Raw genomic sequence first — 22,596 nt, 5'->3', positions numbered from 1 at the left:
ATAAAAAAAAGTGGTTTAATTTCTTTGTTTTTCAAAGTATGATTTTGATTTTTATTTTATTTAAAAGCGTAGTTTATGGACTATGGAGTAAAGCTATATTTTGTTGGAAAATATTATTTTGTAACCCTCCCATCGCTTTTTAAGTAGTCCCAAAAACAATAAACTGTACTATGAAACCAGAATTTTTAGATTTTTTGTTATATTTTTTATTTTTTTTCATTATTTTTTCTATCAATATCAAGTTAAAAAACAAGAATTGCTATAATAGTTTTCTTACAATAAATTTTTGAAAAAGAGTCTACTTTCCATTTTTTTCCTCAGAAATTCATGGAATGCGTATGTATTGGAATTTGTAGTTCAAACAAATTCCGCTGGCGCTATCTCTCTCTTTATTGTATCTCTCTCTTTATTATCTTCTATTTTGTTTCTACATGATCTCTCGCACTCGCTCTGTCGAGTGGTTGTTTGGTGGTATAAAGAATAAGATGAACTTAGGTATCTTCATTCTACATATTGTTTGTACATAGGTTTTTCCATAAAAAAGGATTGGCGCCAGGCAAGCTCATCGCGCATGCAAAGTGTTGTTGTATTTTTTTTCGCGAAAATGAGAGGATACAGGAAATGGATCTCTCGCACGTTCGCAATTTATGGTATCTGGTGTTGCGTGGTAGGTAATGGAATAAGATAAACGAGTTTTTTTTTGTATTCTTATTTTTATATTTTGTTTTAACCCCTTACCGCATGATTTTTTTATTTTTCGTGAAAAAAATATATATGGTAGATTTTGTTAAATAAAAAGACACGTGTTTCAGGAATTTTCAATTTTTTGAGTAAAAGTCGGAAAATTTTGGTTTTTCCGGTTTGGATCATATTTGGCACATTGAGCAGAAAACGAACAAAAAAAAAATGTAAATTAAATCAATTATACGTAAAAACTACGCGCTGGAACTGTATGAGTCTCAATAAAAAAGATTAAAAGGCCTTTTAATCTATTTTAAATTAAATTTATAACATTCCGCACGAAAACGTAGAAAAAATCGGGTGTAGATAATAAGAAAAAAAATTAATTTGTTCCCTTGTTGCACGATGGCTCATATATGGACCAACAGGAGGGGAACATTTCTGCACGGTGGCTCATATATGATCCAATCACTTAATGCCACTTTCAAATGTCTAAAACTTGATAAATGTAACAAAATATATATTAGCAATAATAATTACATTATATCCTTTATTGGCATATTTTTTTAAAAGTTCTTACTCATTGTTTTATATTTTTTATTCAATATTCAATTTTTCAAATATGCTCCGTCCTGCCTATCACCAGTTCGGCCACTTCACCGGATAACTATGCTCGCCCAAATCATTACAGATGGCGTTTTATAATGTTATTTAGAGGCCTTATATTACTTAATTCGAAAAGTTTAAACAAAACTAGATTTTTTTTTTTAACTTTAAAGTATTAAGGCTTTTTATGGTTTGGCTCATATATGAGCCACTGTGCGGTAAGGGGTTAAAATGGTTTATTTATCTCGTTCATAAATTTATGATGTTGCATGTTAGGTATTCTTCTGAGCAACTGTATGGATATATTTTTTTCTATGAAAAAAAAAAAAAAATTGGAAGACAGGCGGTCTGTAATGTTATTCGCATTATAATAAAAAAACTAAATTTTCGAATTTGATCTTATAGATGAAATTGTCTTTTTCTGTGAAATCACGCACAACTATTCTGCTTCTCAATTACTTCATTTGTATACCTAATTTTTCAAAACAAATTTATGAGAAATATGACCAGTCAAAAACTTTAAAATGCTTTTTTTTTTAAATAGGCGGTAGAAGGTATATACTATATCTAGTTGTTTTGTTTTTGTGTGCCAAACGTAAAAATCAAAGTACGAAAATGCGGATTTTTTATTGATGATGAGTTTCACTACCTTGGAGCAACACCTGACGGCTTAGTAGGCGAAGATGGCTTCTGTGAAGTCAAATGCCCATCATCAATCAAAAACTTGACTATAAGCGATGCAGTTGAAAAGAAAAAAACTAAAATATCTTCAGAAAAGCGGAGATACTTTTGTACTAAAAAAAACGACGATTATTTTTATCAAGTGCAAAGACAACTGCACATTACAAAACGATCCCATTGTTTTTTTTTTTTGGTGTATGGACATCATGCGATTTTGTTTATATAAAAATACATAAAGACGACTCATTTTGGGAAGACAAAATAAAAAACAAACTACTAAATTTTTATAATAATCATTTTCTATTGGAATTATGTGAATTCCAAGAAGTATGAGGGTATGGAATACGTAGGTAATATAACAGCAAATGATCCACTTTCTATTGGAATATTATTACTTTTCAAAACTATGCGTATTTTTCTAAATCTGTAACACTATTTTCTTTTTTCGTTCCATACCTTCAAATTAATTTTCAATATTCAGTAATAATATATCTAAAGCAGTCTAACATTTAAATTGTTTTTTATTTTTTTTAGTTATAAGGAATTTGTTATGTTTATCACCTTTCTAAATAAACTATTGAGTATCTTGTACCTACTTTTAATAATGAAATAAAATGTATTGTTTTTATACCAAAACTTATTAATTTTATATTTTTATAATTATTATTATAATTTCATATGTAAAAACAAAAAATATTTATTTATTTATTTTATCTAACTTAATTGAAGAGAAAAATATACATATATATATGAATAACAATAATATCAATTGATAATATTAAATATAAATCTATGTACAAATTCGAAAGAAAAAGTTAAAAACATTCAAATAAATAAACAAATATGTACCTAATAGTTTTAAAAAATAAACGTTTTATTTGCCAAAAAAAAAATTTTGAAAAAATTTGTTTTTAAACTACTAAAATAAATATCATCACTGAATACCATAGCAAAGAAAAAAAAGTCGATCAGATTCCTTCGCCTACGAACACTTGCAAAAGTTATATAGAATACCAAGTGATGTAGGTACATAGATGCGCAGAAAGATAGAAAAATTCAACACTGAACTGAATATCATACCATTTTTTTCTTCATAAATATACCTACCATGACTCTTGCACATAGAGTAAAACCAACGGAAAACGAAAACACAAGTGAATTCGGTTGCGCAAAGCAAAACCGCAATATACACTTGCAAGGCTTGCAACCCTATTTTTGGTATTTTCTTGATGCTGATTTGTTTTTTCTACCTAAATAGACTTTAATTTTATGACTTTGGTTCTCTAGAAAGGGAAAGAGAATGCAAATAAAGATACCGAGAGAGAACTGAGTTGAGATGACGTTGAACGTGAGAGATGTATGGCGAAGAAAGGTCACTAATACACACAAACTCATTCACATGAAGTCTGAGTTCGTCATTCGGGGACACCCACTCTTAAGCGGGGGTTTCCATAGCATTTTAATGGAAGATGGTTGACTAATTGTTGTATAACTTTTGCAGTTTATAAGATAATCTTATGAAACGTACTTTTTTGAAAAGGCAATAAACGTTTGCATCATTTAAATTTAAGAAACATTTCTTTGGCGATTTTTATAAGAGTCGAAATTGATTTTTTTCCTGCAAATCTCTATTGAATCAGAATTTTGGTTGGGGCACCGTTGTTTATAAACTTTTTATTTTTTTTGTTTTTGTTTTATAATGATCAAATATGTTTTCATGCAGTAGGCGCAACAGATTTTTTTTTTTTTTTTATTAGAAAAAAAGCTTTGTCAATATGTTGTAATTTCATGTTTTTTTTACTCACTCTTCTTAGAATAACTTTACCATTTATTGGTGTTTTTAGATGAAACAAAAAGAAAATTGTAAAGTGGAATAAGGAGAATCCAAAATAATTACTAAAATTTAATTTGAAGTTAATTTGAACGGTTAATTTGAAGGAAAAGTGTCAAAATGCACTTTTTTAGCATTTTAGTCGTGGGGCAAAGCGTGATTATTTTTTAAAATATTTTTGTTTTTTTTAATAAGAAGTTAATAAAGTTTTTCATGCAGCCAGTTTGCCAAAAAATTTTTTTTTTCTACCCACTAAAAATTTGATTTTAATAAACCAATATTTGCATTCTGTTTTTGAGAAAGGGGCAGTCAAAGCATCCACAATTTATTTTTATTATTTTTTTTCATTATATTTCAAATCAGTTTAAAAAAAAAAAATATATGTTTTTGCTCACAGTATTTTTAATATAAATTGTTGAAAAAGTGTCTATTTTACCTTTTTTTATTTTGAAAATTCCATTAATCACGCACACATACAAATTTAGTTAAAAAAATGACACGCATAAGCTGGCGCTGATGAACTCTTTCTTTCTGTTCTTTTCTATTTATTGAAAAAAACTTGCTCTTGCGCTCTCATTTTCTCGTTATATTTTGTTTTTTGTGTTTACATAATACTTTTTTTTTTGTTTCCTATTTCCTCACTCAGGCAGGCAGAAATCATTCATGAAATTATGAAGATGCTACAGAGAGTAGGTAGATAGCAGATATTTTTTGCAAGATCATTATCTTTGTTTTTCAAAAAGGGTTGTTTTGTTCTTGTTGACTCTTGGGTTTTTCCTAACAATTCATTTCGTGTTTATAATATCGCACTCGCGCGTGCGAGTTGACACTTTTAATTTTTTCCATGTGTCAGCGAAATTCTTTGCATTGTGTAATATTCACATCGCTCGTGCGGGGATATAGGTAAAGGATTAGATATGTGGGTACATTGGTAAGTATTCACTTGTTTGTGTGTAAAAATGTGTATTGACATTTGACATGTGCTTGTGCACAATGATTTGCATATTTAGGTTGATTTCTGGGTTGTATTGTTTATTATACTACACTCGCGCGTGCGGGGTTATATAATATAAATATGTCCTTTTGTTTTTCATTGTCTTTGTTTATATGTTGCGTATTCGAGTTTTTTTTTTTGTAGGTTACCACAGAGAATTTTTGCCATTTTAGGTATAATAGTTATATTTTCGCGGGGGAATGGGTAAAGGGTTATATGAAAGTTATTTTTGAAAACTTCCCTAAACTTTGATTACATACCTAATTGAAAAATTAATTTCAAGGTTTAAAAAAAAGTAACATAAGTTATAAATGCTGCCTTATTTTTGTTTCCTAATAATGTAGGTATAGGTAAATAAAAAACAAAATCGATTCAATTACGAACTGAGTTCATTGCATTGGTTACTCTAAAAAAATCTTTATTAAAAAGGTGTTGAAAGTAAATTGGATTGATATACCTACATATTTGCATAAAAATAATTTGGTAATCTTTAGATCTTTATCTTTATTTTCGTTATTTGATTTACATTTGGTAAGCTACCGCACAGTTTACATACATAGATTTGATAATGTTTACATTTTATCTTTCTACTGAATCAGTATTTAAATATTTCTGATTTAAGGATTTGTTTTTAAATAAATATTTGAAGGAAAATACAACAAAAAACCTTCAATTTGAAATGAAAGGGCAGGTACATTGTGACTAGAACTAAAAATTTGCTTCAAAACGTAAGATAATGATTTGAAGCAGTTAGATTAGTAGAGTTTTGTTAGTGAAGAATATTAAATAAATATATATAATAAGGGTCGTTAGTACTTGTTAGTAAGAAAATAAATAAATGATTAATAAATAATAAATAACTCTGCATTAAATAAATAATTAACAAAAAGGTATGAATAAATAAATAAATAAGTAAGTAAATAAATAAACTAGTAAATAAATAAATAAATAAATAAATAAATAAATAAATAAATAAATAAATAAATAAATAAATAATAAATAAATAAATAAATATATCAATAAATAAATAGATATGAATTAATAAATAATAAATAAAGAAGTATATAAATAAGATATGTTTAAATAAATAACAAGTAATAAATAACATAAAATGGGCAAATTAACATAAATAATAACACAAAAAAGAAATATGATATAATTTAACAATTAGTTACAGTTAACATATAATTACAATTCTTTTCTTAGATTTATTAACATTAATGAACAATAATACATAAATGAATTATATAATCAGAAATATGGTTAAGATATTAATAGATTTATCAGTGGATTATCTGACATTTCGCATTTGGTTATAAAAGAATAATTAAGTTTTTCAATTCTATCACAAATCAATTCAACATTTGCTTTTTCGTGTAAATCATTGGTAGAGTGGTATCGAGAAAGGTTGAGCATCATTTTGAGTAGTTTATTTTGCGATACTTGCAATTTATTTAGATGGCATTTTGCGCAATTTCCCCATACTTGGCATCCGTATAAAAGGATTGCTTGAAATATCGCTTTGTGAAGAATGATTTTATTATCGTTGCTAAGTTGTGACTTTCTATTTATGAATGCATAGAGTATAGTTATCGCTATGCTTACTTTTTGCAGTGTCTTAGCAATGTGTTCCTTAAATGTTAGTTTCTGATCTAAATAGATCCCAAGGTATTTGACACTCGATTCCCACATAACATTTACACCATTGACATTAAGCTGATTGCTAGGAAGAAAACAAGATTTTCTTTTTCTACTAAAAAAGATAGCTTGCAATTTGTCAGAATTCAGCTTAATTTTCCATTTTGTATAATATTTGGTCATCAGATCCAGCGCATGTCTTAAATTTGTCTCAATGTTGAGACTAAACTCATGCGAGGAAAAGATGCCAGTATCATCAGCAAATATAGCTAATTGGCATTCTGGTAATCTGGGAATATCTGATGCATATATGTTGTACAAGAAAGGACCCAACACTGATCCTTGGGGTACACCATGGTTAACAGGATAAGAATTTGACGGGATATTATTAACAAAGACATTAAAACATCGGTTGGACAAGAAACTCTGAACTATCTTTACTAAATACACTGGAAAACCTAAACATACCATTTTGTGCACAATCCCATCGTGCCATACAGTATCAAACGCTTTTTCGATGTCAAGTAGAATAAGACCTGTCGATTTACCAAGATTTCGATTTTTCCTTACGTGATCGCAGACTCTTAAGACTTGATGAGAAGTGCTATGAAACATTCTAAATCCAAACTGTTCGTTAGGAAGAATATTTTTTTCATCAACAATCTTTAATAATTTGTTCTTAAGCACCTTTTCCAGTATTTTACTGAGACAAATTAACAAGCTTATCGGGCGATAGCTGGTTGGAAGTTTTGCAGACTTTCCTGGTTTTGGAATAGGTATTATTTTTGCATGTTTCCATGTCTTTGGGAAGTACTGAATTTTGAGACATGCATTAATCAAAAATGAAATAAATTCAAACCCTGCTTTCGGTAGTTTCTTTAAATAAATATTTTTGATCTTGTCTAGTCCATCAGATTTCTTTGTTTTCAGGCTAGAGATAATATGTCTAACTTACTGTTTCGTAACAAACTGATCAATAGGAGTCTCACTAGTTTGGATGTGAATTGAGCTCAACGTTCGACTTACCAGTTGGTTAGTAGCGTCATCACTAAGATGTTGTGCCACTAAATGATTTTTTGAAAATGTTGATGCAAACACATCGGCCTTTCTTGAATCTTGGTAGACAATTTCATCAAAATTTTCAAGATTAGGTATTTACCTACTTTTATTTTTAATGATTTTAGCAATTTTCCAGAAAGGCTTTGCATTTTTGTCTAGATTGCTAAGGGTGTTATTCCATTTTCTATTGCGATGCAAATTAATTTCATCTGTAATCTTTTTATCGTAAAGCTTGACTTGAATTCGATATTCAGGTAAACGGTAACGTTGCCATTGCCTTTTAAAGGAATTTCGTATACGTATATATTCTAATATATGTTCCGGCATTTTATTAAGAAATGGTTTTTTTACTCTTTTAGGGACACATGACTGTACTGATTCAAGTATTTGATTAGAAAAGGTCTGGACACAGAGCATCAACGTCTTCTTTTGAGCGTATTCTATCCAAATCAGTAGAAGTTGTTCTAAGTTTGGATCTTATTTCTGACTTAAAACGACTCCAATTAGCATAATTTAAATCTAAAAAATAACTAACTCTATTTTCTGCTGATTCATGCATTTTACAAAAAACTGGAACATGGTCAGAATTCAGTTCGTTGATAGTTTCAGGTTGACTTAAAAACGAAGGAATATTTGTTATAAACAAATCAAGAACAGAAGGACTGCCTCTCAAACCAGACGGAAAATAAGTTGGACTAAACGGATACAACATGGAATACGGAAACAAGGAAGACATACTAGAAAGAACATTACCCCATGAATTTGCACGAATACAACCCCAATCTCTGTGTCTACAGTTCAGGTCACCTCTAATGATATAGCTTTCGTTTCTAATTATTAATTTTCTTAAATCTCTTTTAAAGTGCATTCTTTTTTCTACAGAAGAATTCTTACCTGGAAAATACACACAAAACATTTTTACTGTTGCATGATTCCTCAACCTAATCTCTACACCAACATTCTCTACGTAACGAGTACCCACAATGGGCAAGAGAGAATGTTGAATTGATTTCTTAATTAAAATTGCTACACCACCACCTCTTTGATCAGATCGATCTACACGGTAGCATTTGTAGTTTTGACTGTTTAAGCTAATATTTGAATTTAACCATGTTTCTGTTACAAGAGCTACATCAATTTTGTTTTGATTTAAAAAATTTAAGAATTCCGTAATTTTATTACGAATGCCTTTGGCATTCCATGTTATAATATTTAAATTATAATCTAGCATTGTATTTAATATAGTCGTATTACTTGACATTAGAATATAAAAACTTAGTTGCTAACTATGCGATAGCTTGAAATTGTTCTAGTTTTGTTTTACATAAACTTAATTTAGTAATCATCTCCATTACTAGAGTATTTAATTCATCCATAGAGAACAACTCACCAGTAGATGGCGTTGGCCTGTTAAGATAAGCTTCGGCAAGATGTGTATCCACCACAGGGTTGGTATTCACCACAGGTGTTGTTCTCTGCCATGTAGTTGGTTTCATGCTCTGTCCTTGTCTTTCACGTACACGAATTGTCATAATTGGGAAATCGTTCAATGACTGATAAGATGGACTGAGCTTCTGCATACTGATATTGACGGCATTGTTAGTAATTTTAGGCTGTGCTTGAACACGATGACTTGCTTTATTTGAAAGTTTTTCTCTCATTTCAAGGTATCTCTTTCTGATTGCACATGCGCTGTCAGTAGATTTGTGCTGCTCGTTACAGTTTGCACATTTATAAACTTCAGTGTTGTTGCATTCATCAGTCTTGTGAGGTCCCGCACATATGGAGCAATATGTTTTTACATGACAATTACTTTCGCCATGACCAAACATTTGACAGTTTCTGCACTGTATCAATCGATTTTTTTGTTTACGTTGATGTGACCAGTTGATTTGTGTATGAAAGATCGAGCGATAACTTTTCTTTAGCTGGAACAATTTGATAGATCCATTTTCTAAAGATACTATGTAAAACGTATCTGTATATTGTTCATATTTTTTGGTGATCATTTTAACTTCTTTGCATAGAAGGCCAAGTTTGATCAATTCATTTTTTAGTTCAGTTGTGTTTATTTCACTTAAACCATACAAGATAACTTTAAAAGCTTTTTCACTTTTGAGGGCATGGGTAAAGTATTGGCAATTGTCTGCAATTAATTTGCCAAGAACTAAATTGTATGAATTCATAGATTCGCACATAATTTTAATGCCAATCGACATTTTTTTGATTGAATAATCTAAGATATTTAACGATTTCAATGTTGTATGAACATATTAGCACGATTTTTGTAAAAGTTTGATTGGGGGAATTTGCACTTTTTTATTAGAATTGCTTGGCGACACGGAATCGTCCATTTTTTCGACATCATTTTCATTATCTGTGTCGCTATCCGGCAAACATTGTAAAGGACTCCAGTAATTTCTTCTGGAGCCCTTTGCACTCACATTCATTGTTTTTGTTTTAGGGAATTTACTTCCCGAGGACACTAAGTTGTCCTCGGTATTTGGAGATCTCTTACGTTTACTTATTTTGGAAAAAAAAATCACGATCAGAGATAAGAATGGCTTAACTTGACGTCTTGCTCTATCAAAAGCTCCTATATGGTTTAAAAAAAAGTAACATAAGTTATAAATGCTGCCTTATTTTTGTTTCCTAATAATGTAGGTATAGGTAAATAAAAAACAAAATCGATTCAATTACGAACTGAGTTGATTGCATTGGTTACTCTAAAAAAATCTTTATTAAAAAGGTGTTGAAAGTAAATTGGATTGATATACCTACATATTTGCATAAAAATAATTTGGTAATAATCTTGGTTTGTTTGGTCTATCCAAATTGACACAGCTATATTTATTCAAGGCTAAATTTTATACACAGTCATAATCATAACTATCAATTTATTCTCGGCTAAATATTTAGTGCAATCAGCATGAGGCCTTAGTTTCAAAAAATCAGTTCAGGAGACACTTTTTGCGGCATTCTCCATGATCATAATGTCATACAAGATTTATCTCGAGTCCATCCTCAAACAACATACACATTAGGGTGGGCCGAAAAACCTTTTTTCAAATTTTGGGTTCTAATAGTGAAAATATGGTGCCAATTAGGACTGATAGTGCGTGTTTAAAATATTATCCCAATCGGTTAAGGATAACTGCCTCCGGATCAGGCTTAAAGTTTCGAAATAATGGTCGAAATCCTACTAGTATGCAAAGGAGGGAAGATCACGCCTTTTATATATTTATTGGGAAATTCGTTACATTATTGTTTTTTTGCTTATATTTCTGCTAAACCATCAGTTTTAGGTCATATTATTTCTTTATTTTCTTTATCAAACAAATTTTCACATTTCATTCAAAATTGCAAAGACAAATTAAATCAGTACGTTACTTTCCATTTCAATAAGCTTTAAAAATTTAAATCTATTTTTCCAAGGCATACTACGGATAGCATAATTTTTTTGAAAAAGTCGTTATTTATAATTGCAACAAGATTTTTTAGTCGTTCAGCTGTGCTAGATCAAACAAGTGCTTCTTTGATTTTTAAAATGATTCGCACGCGGAAAGCTTTTAAGTGTCCTATATTTGGTGCTACAAGTGATTTTAAATATAATGTGCTTCCAACTTATGAAGCTGTTATAAAGTGCTACGAGTGGACTCGTTTTGAAATTAAAGAGACTAAAAATTCGAAAAAAGAACCAAATTTTCAAGAAGTTGCTGATATTCTGACTGTGAAAATAGAAAATATATGGAGAAAAGCATCACTTCCCGTTTCATCAAAGGTAAGAGTGCAACAAATGCTTAAAGCTTACCACCAAAAGTTCAAAAATATTTTAAAATCTCATCCTAAAATACCTAAAAAGCGTTTGGAAGACTTCCTCGCTTCCAGCAAATCTTTGTTTTATATTTCTTCATGCAAGTGCTCAGATTTAACTATATGTATTTGTCCTAAAGAAAAAAAAGTTCCTTCGAATGAGCAAAGTTTTTTAACCGACCAAAGAACTGCACGAAATATGATAATTGGAAACACAGATGGCTACAACAAAGAAAAATCAAAACCGTCTAGAAAGGATACTTAAGCGGGAAATGCAAAAAAAAAATAACTCTCAAGCAGCAGTCATGCCTGCCACTGCCAGTGCTTCTTTCGTCGAAAGCTCCTCGTCCTCATATTCTGCATGTGATACATCCTCGTCGAGCGCCGAAGATTATTATCAACCAGTAAAAACAAAGAAACTGAAGAAAGAATCTCCTGTTTCTTTAAACTTTTCAGCTTTGTCTCAAACCTGTGATCGTTACGGTGTGTCAGATAGAGCAGCTTCAGCTATAGCCTCGGTTGTTTTACAAGAAACTAATATGCCAATTATTGACAAAAATAAGTTGAGAAGGAAAAAAAATAAAAATCGAAAAAACATCATTGATAATCAAAAAGGTCGCCAAATACCTTCACTATACTTTGATGGTCGTAAGGACAAAACAATGGTCAATAATAAAAAAGGCGGAAAATATTATAGAGAAACCATTATTGAAGAAAATATCGTCGCCCTAGTATTGGGTTGCCGTATAGGCTATTGAAAACCTATGTATATACGTCAACCCAATTCTAGGGCAACGATATTTCATTAATTAAAGAACCAGATAGCAAGTACTTGGGCTATGTCACACCAGAAAATGGAACAGCTAAATCTATAGAAAGAGCAATAGTAAATTTTTTCTTAACAGAAAATGCACCTTTGGATCATTTGATGGCTATAGGATGTGATGGAACTAACGTCAACGTTGGCAAGTTTGGTGGTGTAATAAGATTAGTAGAAAAAACATTGAACAGACCTCTACAGTGGCTAACAGCTAGCAGTTGCAGGATTTCGAAATATTCCTGGTGAAATGCCACAAATAGACACGAAAGATCTCAGTTCTGACCAACTGTATTTGTACAAAATAGTATCGGTCGTTATATCTGGTGAATGCCCTGAAGACTTGGATAACAAATCGCCTGGAAAAATGTCACATGCCAGATGGCTAACGCGGGCAAATAGGATTCTTCATCTTTACATTGCAACATCAGACCCTTCTGATAAACTGGTTTGTTTAGCAACTTATGTTGTAAAAGTTTACGCTCCATCTTGGTTTGATATTAAAAGCCACCCAAGTTGCAAAGATGGAACAAGAATGGCAATAAGTATGGAGGTCTCGTTATTTAACAAAAGAACTAAAGGCTGTTACTGACCCGGTAATACAACGCAACAGTTACTTTGCTCATCCAGAAAATCTTCTGTTAGCAATGTTAACAGACTCTGAAAAACACATTAGAGAATTGGCTCTGCGTCGTATTCTGAAAGCACGAGGTGAAAATTCACAAAAGTTGAGGCTTTTCCAGGTTCCATTTGTAAACATGGATGCAAAAACTTATTACAATCTTATTAACTGGCAGACTCATGTTACAGAACCACCAATCCTGAAGCAAATCTCTAACGAAGACCTTCAATCTCTTATAGCACGAGGAGAAGACAACAAATTATCATTTTTACGTTTACCTTGCCACAGCTCGATAAAATACACACGTTCTTATGGGAAGCGACCCATAAGCGACGGATCGGACGGAGACGGACGGTTTCGACGGAAGAAGTTGCCCAATTTTCTACTTTTTCATCCGTCGTATGGTTTGACATTGGTTGTAAACAATAGATCTGTTCAATTTTCTGTTTTAGAGTGCACACCGGGGAATTTCAGAACTAAATGAACTGCGCTCTTTTCTTCTCCGATTTTATGAGTTGTGAACTTTCAGTATTCATTAGTGAATTAATTGTAATAAAAGTAACATTTAATGATATATCTAATAAATTATATCAATTAAATACTAAAATTCTGTTGTAGAGTTCAATTTTACTATGCCAAAGTCATAATCTACAAAATAATGATAATCTGTTATTAAAAATTGTTTTTAACTGAAGTACCTACATGAAATCTAGTCGCGAATTTTATTTTATTAAAAAAAAGAATAACAATAATAGTTAAGAATTTCTTGCATCAGAACTTCCTTAGTGCACATTCAGCGATAAAATATCGAACACACCTCGGAATTTGAAGTGAGCTGTCAAAAAGCAATCCGTCGTACGACGTATTCTATGGGTCACCCCCCTTTCTGTCCCAAACTTCAACTTCAACGGATGGATTGACGGAACGGACGCAACGGATTCTATGGGCTGGGGCCTTTAATGCCAAAGAATAACTTGCTATTGTTTTGTCTCTATCTTCTTGAGTATTCATTGTTTTCTCTATATTTTGTTGTATACGTAGACTTTCAAGTGTGTATCTCTTATTTGTTCTCTTTTCCTTGTCCATTATTGTTGTATTGTCGAAGTCTGCAGAGTGGCCAGTTTCTAATATATGTTGTGATAACCCAGTAGATTCTCTTTTGTTACGAATATCCGCTTTGTGTTCGATTAGTCTCGTCTCCAATGATCTCTTTGTTGTCCCAATGTAGATCAGATTGCACGACTCCCCCTCCTTGCCACTGCACCCAATTTTATAAATTATGTCATGTTGTTGTTCTTTTTCTATTTTGCTTTTTGTGTTGGTGAATAATTGTTTTATTGTTGTATTTGATTTGTGAGCGAATGTCACATTCTCTTTATTTATTATTTTATTTAAGTTTCTCTTGTCCGTTAAGTTTGGAATGTATGAAATACCATAGTATCGCACAGTGTTGCCAACGTCTCGATTTTGTTGAGAATTTTTATTTTGATTAGTTTTATTGATGTTTTTGTTAATTAAATTATTTATTAAGTAGTTTGGAAAATTGTTCATGTGTAGTATTGTTTTTATTGTTTTTATATTTTCTTCTTTAAATTCTATATCGCTTATTTGTATTATTTTATTTATAAAATTGTTCGCCGTGTTGATTTTTTGTTGTAAGGGTTGAGTGGAGAGGAAATTTATCATTCTACCAGATGCTGTTGTTTTTGAATACCAGTTAAATTTAATTTTGTTTATTGTTCTGAAGATCCTGATATCTAGATAGGGTAAGCTTTGGTTTTGCTCAGTTTCAACTGTAAATTTAAGTTTATTATGGTAATGGTTCAAGAATTCCAAGATCGCGTCTTTATCTTTTTTATTATCATATTTGAAGTAATTGTTTTCTTTTAGACAAAATTCTAGTATTTTCAAGAATTGGGCTTTTGGTATTTTTGTAAAATTCTTTATTATGTCCCACTTCTTCATTATTATTTTGATGGCTAAATATGTCGGGATGTTGGTGAAAAGTGAAACAGCGTCAAAAGAAACTAAAAAATCATCTTCTTCTAAAACAATAACTTCTAACTGCGTTTTAAGTTGGATTGAGTTATTAATGTTGTAATTTTCATTAACTATATTTTTTAAGATTTGTCCTATGTGTTTTGAAAGTTGATAGCATGGAACGTTTGTCGAAGAGGAGATAGGTCTCAATGGAAGATCTGGCTTATGTATTTTTGGCAAGCCGTATAGTCTCGGTGCTGTTGACGATGAAGAGTACATTTTATTCTTTTGCCATTGGTCGATGTATTTATTTTTAAAAAGTTCATTTACTAAGGTATTATTGGTTTTTTGCAGTTTTGGTGTTGGATCAGTTCTTATTGTTTTAATGAAAATTACAACATTAATAACTCAATCCAACTTAAAACGCAGTTAGAAGTTATTGTTTTAGAAGAAGATGATTTTTTAGTTTCTTTTGACGCTGTTTCACTTTTCACCAACATCCCGACATATTTAGCCATCAAAATAATAATGAAGGAGTGGGACATAATAAAGAATTTTACAAAAATACTAAAAGCCCAATTCTTGAAAATACTAGAATTTTGTCTAAAAGAAAACAATTACTTCAAATATGATAATAAATTATACAACCAGACTTTTGGTATGCCAATGGGAAATCCTCTCTCCCCCACAATAGCGGACATCATTTTGGATGATTCGCTAGAAAAAACCATAGAAGAACTCAAGACAGAAAAACAAATCACCATCAAATTCATAAAAAAGTATGTAGACGACGTGTTTGCTATAATTAAAGAAAAAGATAAAGACGCGATCTTGGAATTCTTGAACCATTACCATAATAAACTTAAATTTACAGTTGAAACTGAGCAAAACCAAAGCTTACCCTATCTAGATATCAGGATCTTCAGAACAATAAACAAAATTAAATTTAACTGGTATTCAAAAACAACAGCATCTGGTAGAATGATAAATTTCCTCTCCACTCAACCCTTACAACAAAAAATCAACACGGCGAACAATTTTATAAATAAAATAATACAAATAAGCGATTTAGAATTTAAAGAAGAAAATATAAAAACAATAAAAACAATACTACACATGAACAATTTTCCAAACTACTTAATAAATAATTTAATTAACAAAAACATCAATAAAACTAATCAAAATAAAAATTCTCAACAAAATCGAGACGTTGGCAACACTGTGCGATACTATGGTATTTCATACATTCCAAACTTAACGGACAAGAGAAACTTAAATAAAATAATAAATAAAGAGAATGTGACATTCGCTCACAAATCAAATACAACAATAAAACAATTATTCACCAACACAAAAAGCAAAATAGAAAAAGAACAACAACATGACATAATTTATAAAATTGGGTGCAGTGGCAAGGAGGGGGAGTCGTGCAATCTGATCTACATTGGGACAACAAAGAGATCATTGGAGACGAGACTAATCGAACACAAAGCGGATATTCGTAACAAAAGAGAATCTACTGGGTTATCACAACATATATTAGAAACTGGCCACTCTGCAGACTTCGACAATACAACAATAATGGACAAGGAAAAGAGAACAAATAAGAGATACACACTTGAAAGTCTACGTATACAACAAAATATAGAGAAAACAATGAATACTCAAGAAGATAGAGACAAAACAATAGCAAGTTATTCTTTGGCATTAAAGGCCCCAGCCCATAGAATCCGTTGCGTCCGTTCCGTCAATCCATCCGTTGAAGTTGAAGTTTGGGACAGAAAGGGGTGACCCATAGAATACGTCGTACGACGGATTGCTTTTTGACAGCTCACTTCAAATTCCGAGGTGTGTTCGATATTTTATCGCTGAATGTGCACTAAGGAAGTTCTGATGCAAGAAATTTTTAACTATTATTGTTATTCTTTTTTTTAATAAAATAAAATTCGCGACTAGATTTCATGTAGGTACTTCAGTTAAAAACAATTTTTAATAACAGATTATCATTATTTTGTAGATTATAACTTTGGCATAGTAAAATTGAACTCTACAACAGAATTTTAGTATTTAATTGATATAATTTATTAGATATATCATTAAATGTTACTTTTATTACAATTAATTCACTAATGAATACTGAAAGTTCACAACTCATAAAATCGGAGAAGAAAAGAGCGCAGTTCATTTAGTTCTGAAATTCCCCGGTGTGCACTCTAAAACAGAAAATTGAACAGATCTATTGTTTACAACCAATGTCAAACCATACGACGGATGAAAAAGTAGAAAGTTGGGCAACTTCTTCCGTCGAAACCGTCCGTCTCCGTCCGATCCGTCGCTTATGGGTCGCTTCCCATAAGAACGTGTGTATTTTATCGAGCTGTCTGTCAAAAACTTCGACGGAACGGACGCAACGGATTCTATGGGCTGGGGCCTTAAGAGCGGTGTAATTTTCTGTTAGAATTCAAATTTAAATTCAAATTGTTTTTCATTTAGTTTTTCTAAAGTGCTGTGATGTATGTTTTTATTTTTTATTTTAACTTTTATTTATTAAATGTCAATAATTTATATTTTTATTTTAGAAAATTCAAAAGTTTTTAATTATTAATTATCTGTCAACTTATAAATGTAACAAAATAATATTTTCATGTAAGTTTAAACAATTTTTGTAACAGTGTAAAAAGTTTTCAATGTAATATTTAACAGATTTAATAAAATACCCCTGAAGAAGTCGAGAAATTACGACGAAACGTAGGGAGAAAGTATGAAATAAAGATTTTTATTTGCATATAAAAGGAAGTGACCAAAAAAGCCCGATTCAACATAAACATTAAGAGTTCAAATAATTGGTCAAATTATCATTAATTCAATAAAAAAATAATTACTTTGAAATTTTTTTTTCAAAATTTTTATTTTAAAAATTATTTTTTCAAAAACTGTGCCATAAAATGGCTTTCTTTAAAATGTTTGTAAAAGATTAGGGTTTTGGCTTTACAAAAAGGTGTAACACGTTATTGTGTTACCCCCCCCCCCCCCCCTCCCATACGATTTTTTTCTTGTCTCGACCTAACCTACACGCTCTAGCTTTTTGGCACATTACTCCTGAATCACCCTGTATAATTGAATATGATGTATGCTGTGATGTATGTTTTTATTTTTTATTTTAACTTTTATTTATTAAATGTCAATAATTTATATTTTTATTTTAGAAAATTCAAAAGTTTTTAATTATTAATTATCTGTCAACTTATAAATGTAACAAAATAATATTTTCATGTAAGTTTAAACAATTTTTGTAACAGTGTAAAAAGTTTTCAATGTAATATTTAACAGATTTAATAAAATACCCCTGAAGAAGTCGAAAAATTACGACGAAGTTTAGGGAGAAAGTATGAAATAAAGATTTTTATTTGCATATAAAAGGAAGTGACCAAAAAAGCCCGATTCAACATAAACATTAATAGTTCAAATAATTGGTCAAATTATCATTAATTCAATAAAAAAATAATTACTTTGAAATTTTTTTTTCAAAATTTTTATTTTAAAAATTATTTTTTCAAAAACTGTGCCATAAAATGGCTTTCTTTAAAATGTTTGTAAAAGACTAGGGTTTTGGCTTTACAAAAAGGTGTAACACGTTATTGTGTTACACCCCCCCCCCCTCCCATTTTCTTGTCTCGACCTAACCTACACGCTCTAGCTTTTTGGCACATTATTCCTGAATCACCCTGTATAATTGAATATGAATAAAAAAAAAAGTTTAAAAAAAATTCAAAAATTTTTGAGAAACCCGACCTTTTCTGTAAAAGGTTTATTTTGGTCCTAAAGCAAATTTACCCTCAACGCAATCACTCTTAGTTACCAATTTTCAAGCAAGAAAATCGCTACAGATCGAGATAGAGGCAGACAGTCAAAATTATTGCGAGACCCAATCTTCGCTTTTTGTTATCTCTAGCTCGATTTTTTTACGAATTCTTAACTTTTCCGTAAATCGTAAACCGCAAGTAAAAAAATGAATTTAAATTTAAAAGAATATTTTTTGGAAAAAAAAAATTTAACTGAAAAAAAAAACGTTTATTGCAACTGAAAAAAAAAGCATCAATAAAAAAAATTGTATAAGGTACAACAGAAAAATATTTTCATTAAAAAAAATTATTATTGCAACTAAAATTGTAAGAAGCTCGACGAATATTAAAAATGAACTATTTACTGCCCACACCCCCACACTTCGCATTGATTTGTTTTTTCTATGGAGAATTTTTTTTTATTTGCAATAGGTACAATTTTTTTTAAGGCAAAATATTTTTTTTGTCAATAAAGATGGTGCAATAGTATTTTTTTAATACGAAACAATATCAAGTTGCAGTAAATATTTGTTTAAAAAAGATTTTTTACAACCCTGCTTTTTTGTCTTGCTTCCATCAAAAAAATAAAGTTCATCTAAGAACTTGCTTACCTACCTATCCATCTACCAAAATTTTCACAGATTTAAGCGACCCATACACATACACACCAGACACCACACTTGTGTGCACACCGGAGCGAACACACAAGTATCTTGTCTGTGGGCCGGCCGCCTTATGCACGCAGACGTCATGTCGCCCAACGACATCGGCTTAATGTATAAGAAGATACGCACACTATGCTCATGTTCATATTTCACCAACACTCTGCACCTCATATGTATGTCTATATGTCTACACACAATTGAACAATCTGATCGGTGCCCAGTGCCCATGAAATCTGAAAATCAGCTGACACTCTCTTATAAAATATTTTCAATTACATACAGTTTATGTACATATCGTCGGCGTAAAGCAAAATTGTTCTTAGTCCTTAAGGAATCCTATGTACTTAGAACAATTTTGCTTTACGCCGACGATATATACCTATTTGAAATATTTCACAGCAGCTGATTGCTTAGAAAGTCAAAGACGAATTGAAATCACGTCTATCTACCCACTTGCACTCCTTTTTGAAGTTATACTTCTTATAGGACGGTGGGCATGAAAATTTGTTTTTTGACAAGAATGTCAAAGGGATTATGACGCGATCAGCCATCTCCGAAACAATTGGGCAGCAGGGCTGTCGTTTCACCTTTATAGTTGGTAGTACTTTAAAAAATGCAGTAGGGTAAGGTGGTATTAGAGTGCGCATTTTAGATAAAGCACCAAATAAAACAATAACAAAAAGAATTTAAGTACTTTTTTATATATAGTTTTTAGTTTATAATCAAAGCAACGAAAAAAACTTAAAACTGGTAACAAAAATGTATTAATTCAATAGTTATAAGCAAAATACCACATTAGGTCATTTGCGCACTCTTATACACACTATTGTGTAAGAGTGCGCGGCTTAGTTTGTAAGAGTGCGCAGCTGCGTACTGGGTGTAAGTTCGCACAAAAGTCGCAAATAAAACTGCCTTTCTTTAAATAAACAGAGTATTTTTCAACCCATCACTCCTTGCATGAGGAACAATCAATTAAGTCTTCGATTAATGGTTCCGAGAAAATTTCAATATTTCCTAGTTACTTTCATTCGCTTGTTTTTTGTAAAACTTGTATTTGGTTTCTTTTTGGTTGAAATTGCTTTTTCTAGCTGCTGTTTGCTGGTATATGGACAAATGCCAGTTATTTTGAAGCCTTGGGTAGCATTTACTGCTTTTTTAACAGCGCACTCTTATACTTCATGATGGTGCGCACTCTTACACGTTCAGACATGTAATCGAAGAATATATATGTATTTCACAATGCACTTTATGACCAATCTTACGTGTTCCTCAAATGTTTTCTTTTTGTCTACTTTCAATATCCCATACTTCGTTTATTGTTATTTTTTGTTGTTTAGCGGAAAATTTAATTTGTTTGGCAAGAAAAATTAGAAAAAAAAGGGCTCAAAAACTTAAACTTAACTAGCACCTCTGTTTACAAACACATTTGCATGAAATTTTGACAGCAGATCAAACTCACTTAAGTCTTTCCAAAATAAGTGCATTCAGTCTTATATTCCCTCTCAAATCGTAGAAAATGGCCTTGCGCACTCTTATCGACTTCGCACTCTTATACCATCCTACCCTACGCCGCAGTACGGTAAAAAAAAACACACAACACGTGGCAAGTTGCATGTTTCATGTCGCAAGTTGCATGTGGCAAGTACCATGTGGCATGAAACATTGTGCAAGTGCATGTAGCAAGTAGCACGAGGCATGTGGCATTCAGTATGCAAAATGTTGCAAGTTGCATGTGGCAAGTTGTTGCGTGTGGCAAGTTGCATGTGGCAAGTTGACACAAAAAAAATGTAAATACTCATAAATAAAAGGAAAAGAAAACAACATAGACAAAAATAAAACCTGTGTTGATTATAAAGACCATCAATCGTAGATAAAATTTATTTTTTTTTCTCAAAAATTTAGCCCCGGAAATGAATAAACTGAGTGAGAAGTATAACTTCAGTCGCGTGTACATGGTGTGTACACACACTCTTTTTTTTTTATTTTCGCGGGAGAGTGAGCAGCGTTGCCACTTTGCTGCAATTGCAGTAGATCTACTGCATTTCTTGCAAAAAATAAATTTACTGTGAAATATTATGCAGGTTCCCAAAAGAAGAATGTTCTTAACAAAAAGAATATTTATTATATAAACAGGAACAATGTTTATTGAGCAAAAGTATTTGATTGAATGAAAAATATTAATTACAAAATTAATAAAACATAATTATCAGAAACACTATACATAAATTTAGTACAGTAAATATATCAAAGTAAATAATTATTGTAAACGTATATATTGTTAAAGACCAATATTTAACACGCCCTCTCAATACAAACGTTAACAAAAATGAAATTAATTTAGTTTTCTTAACCCAAGTGCTTCAGTACATTTCGAGTGAACTTCACGACTCAACGGCTTGGTAAGAATATCTGCAGTCATCTGATCAGTTGGTATATGTTGCAACACAAACATCCCAGCAACAACAGATTTTCGAACAAAGTGATGTTTGATGTCGATATGTTTAGTGCGTGCATGAAAAACATGATTATTTGCCAAACACAGTGCACCACGATTATCAACAAAAATTTTAGTTTTAGCAAAGTCCAAAAATCCAAGCTCCAGCAATATACTTCTCAAGTAAATTGCTTCCTTTGAAGCTTCAGATAAACTTACATATTCAGCCTCTGTAGTGGAAAGGGCCACAGTTCTTTGTTTTGTTGATTTCCAAGAAATTGCAGTACCACTAAGTAAGAACACATACCCAGTATACGATCGACGATCTATGACACAATTTCCCCAATCAGCATCAGTGTATCCACATAAGGCTTCTTTCTTTTTTGTATACACAAGCCCGAGACTTGCACTTCCAGCCAGATATCTTAGCACACGTTTCGCTGCTAACCAATGACATTTATTTGAATTGCAAGTAAATTGTCCCAATCTTGAGACAGTATTTGCAATATCTGGCCTTGTCGCCACAGATAGATACATCAAGGCACCAATAAGCTCTCGATACGGAAATGTTTCCTATGAATCATTAACTGGTGGATTGTCAAAACTTACATTCTTTTCGGAAGGTGTCGTAACTGGATTGCACTTCTCCATTCCATATTGTTTGAGAAGACTAAGTGTATATCCCTTTTGACACAGTTCAATTTTTCCAGTTTCTTCTTGATTGATTTCCAGACCGAGAAAATATTTCGCCAAACCAAGATCTTTAATTTCGAAATCTTCTTCCAAAAATTTCTTAAGTTGCTATGATCTTTTGGCATCTTTCGAAGCAACTAATATGTCGTCAACATATATCAGTACGAAGATTCTTTCGCCCTCAGAATCATCTTGAAAAAGACACGGCTCATTGACTGTAGGCTTCAATCCAAAACTCAG

At 31.3% G+C, this 22,596-nt stretch overlaps 1 protein-coding gene across 1 annotated transcript; it reads right to left on the bottom strand.

The window, feature by feature from the left end:
- Positions 1-21,561: 21,561 nt before the first annotated feature.
- On the bottom strand, positions 21,562-22,200 carry LOC129906927 (uncharacterized). The gene has a single exon (XM_055982921.1). It carries the CDS (start codon positions 22,198-22,200, stop codon positions 21,562-21,564), a length of 639 nt encoding a protein of 212 aa, XP_055838896.1.
- Positions 22,201-22,596: the final 396 nt, after the last annotated feature.

The sequence above is a fragment of the Episyrphus balteatus genome, chromosome 1 (assembly GCF_945859705.1).
Source record: "Episyrphus balteatus chromosome 1, idEpiBalt1.1, whole genome shotgun sequence".
Classification (NCBI taxonomy): Eukaryota; Metazoa; Arthropoda; class Insecta; order Diptera; family Syrphidae; genus Episyrphus; species Episyrphus balteatus.
This window is presented reverse-complemented; position numbering and strand designations above follow the sequence as displayed.

Coding starts and splice junctions, on each gene's coding strand:
- LOC129906927 (XM_055982921.1), bottom strand. CDS start 22,200: ATGTATCTATCTGTGGCGACAAGGCCAGATATTGCAAATACTGTCTCA.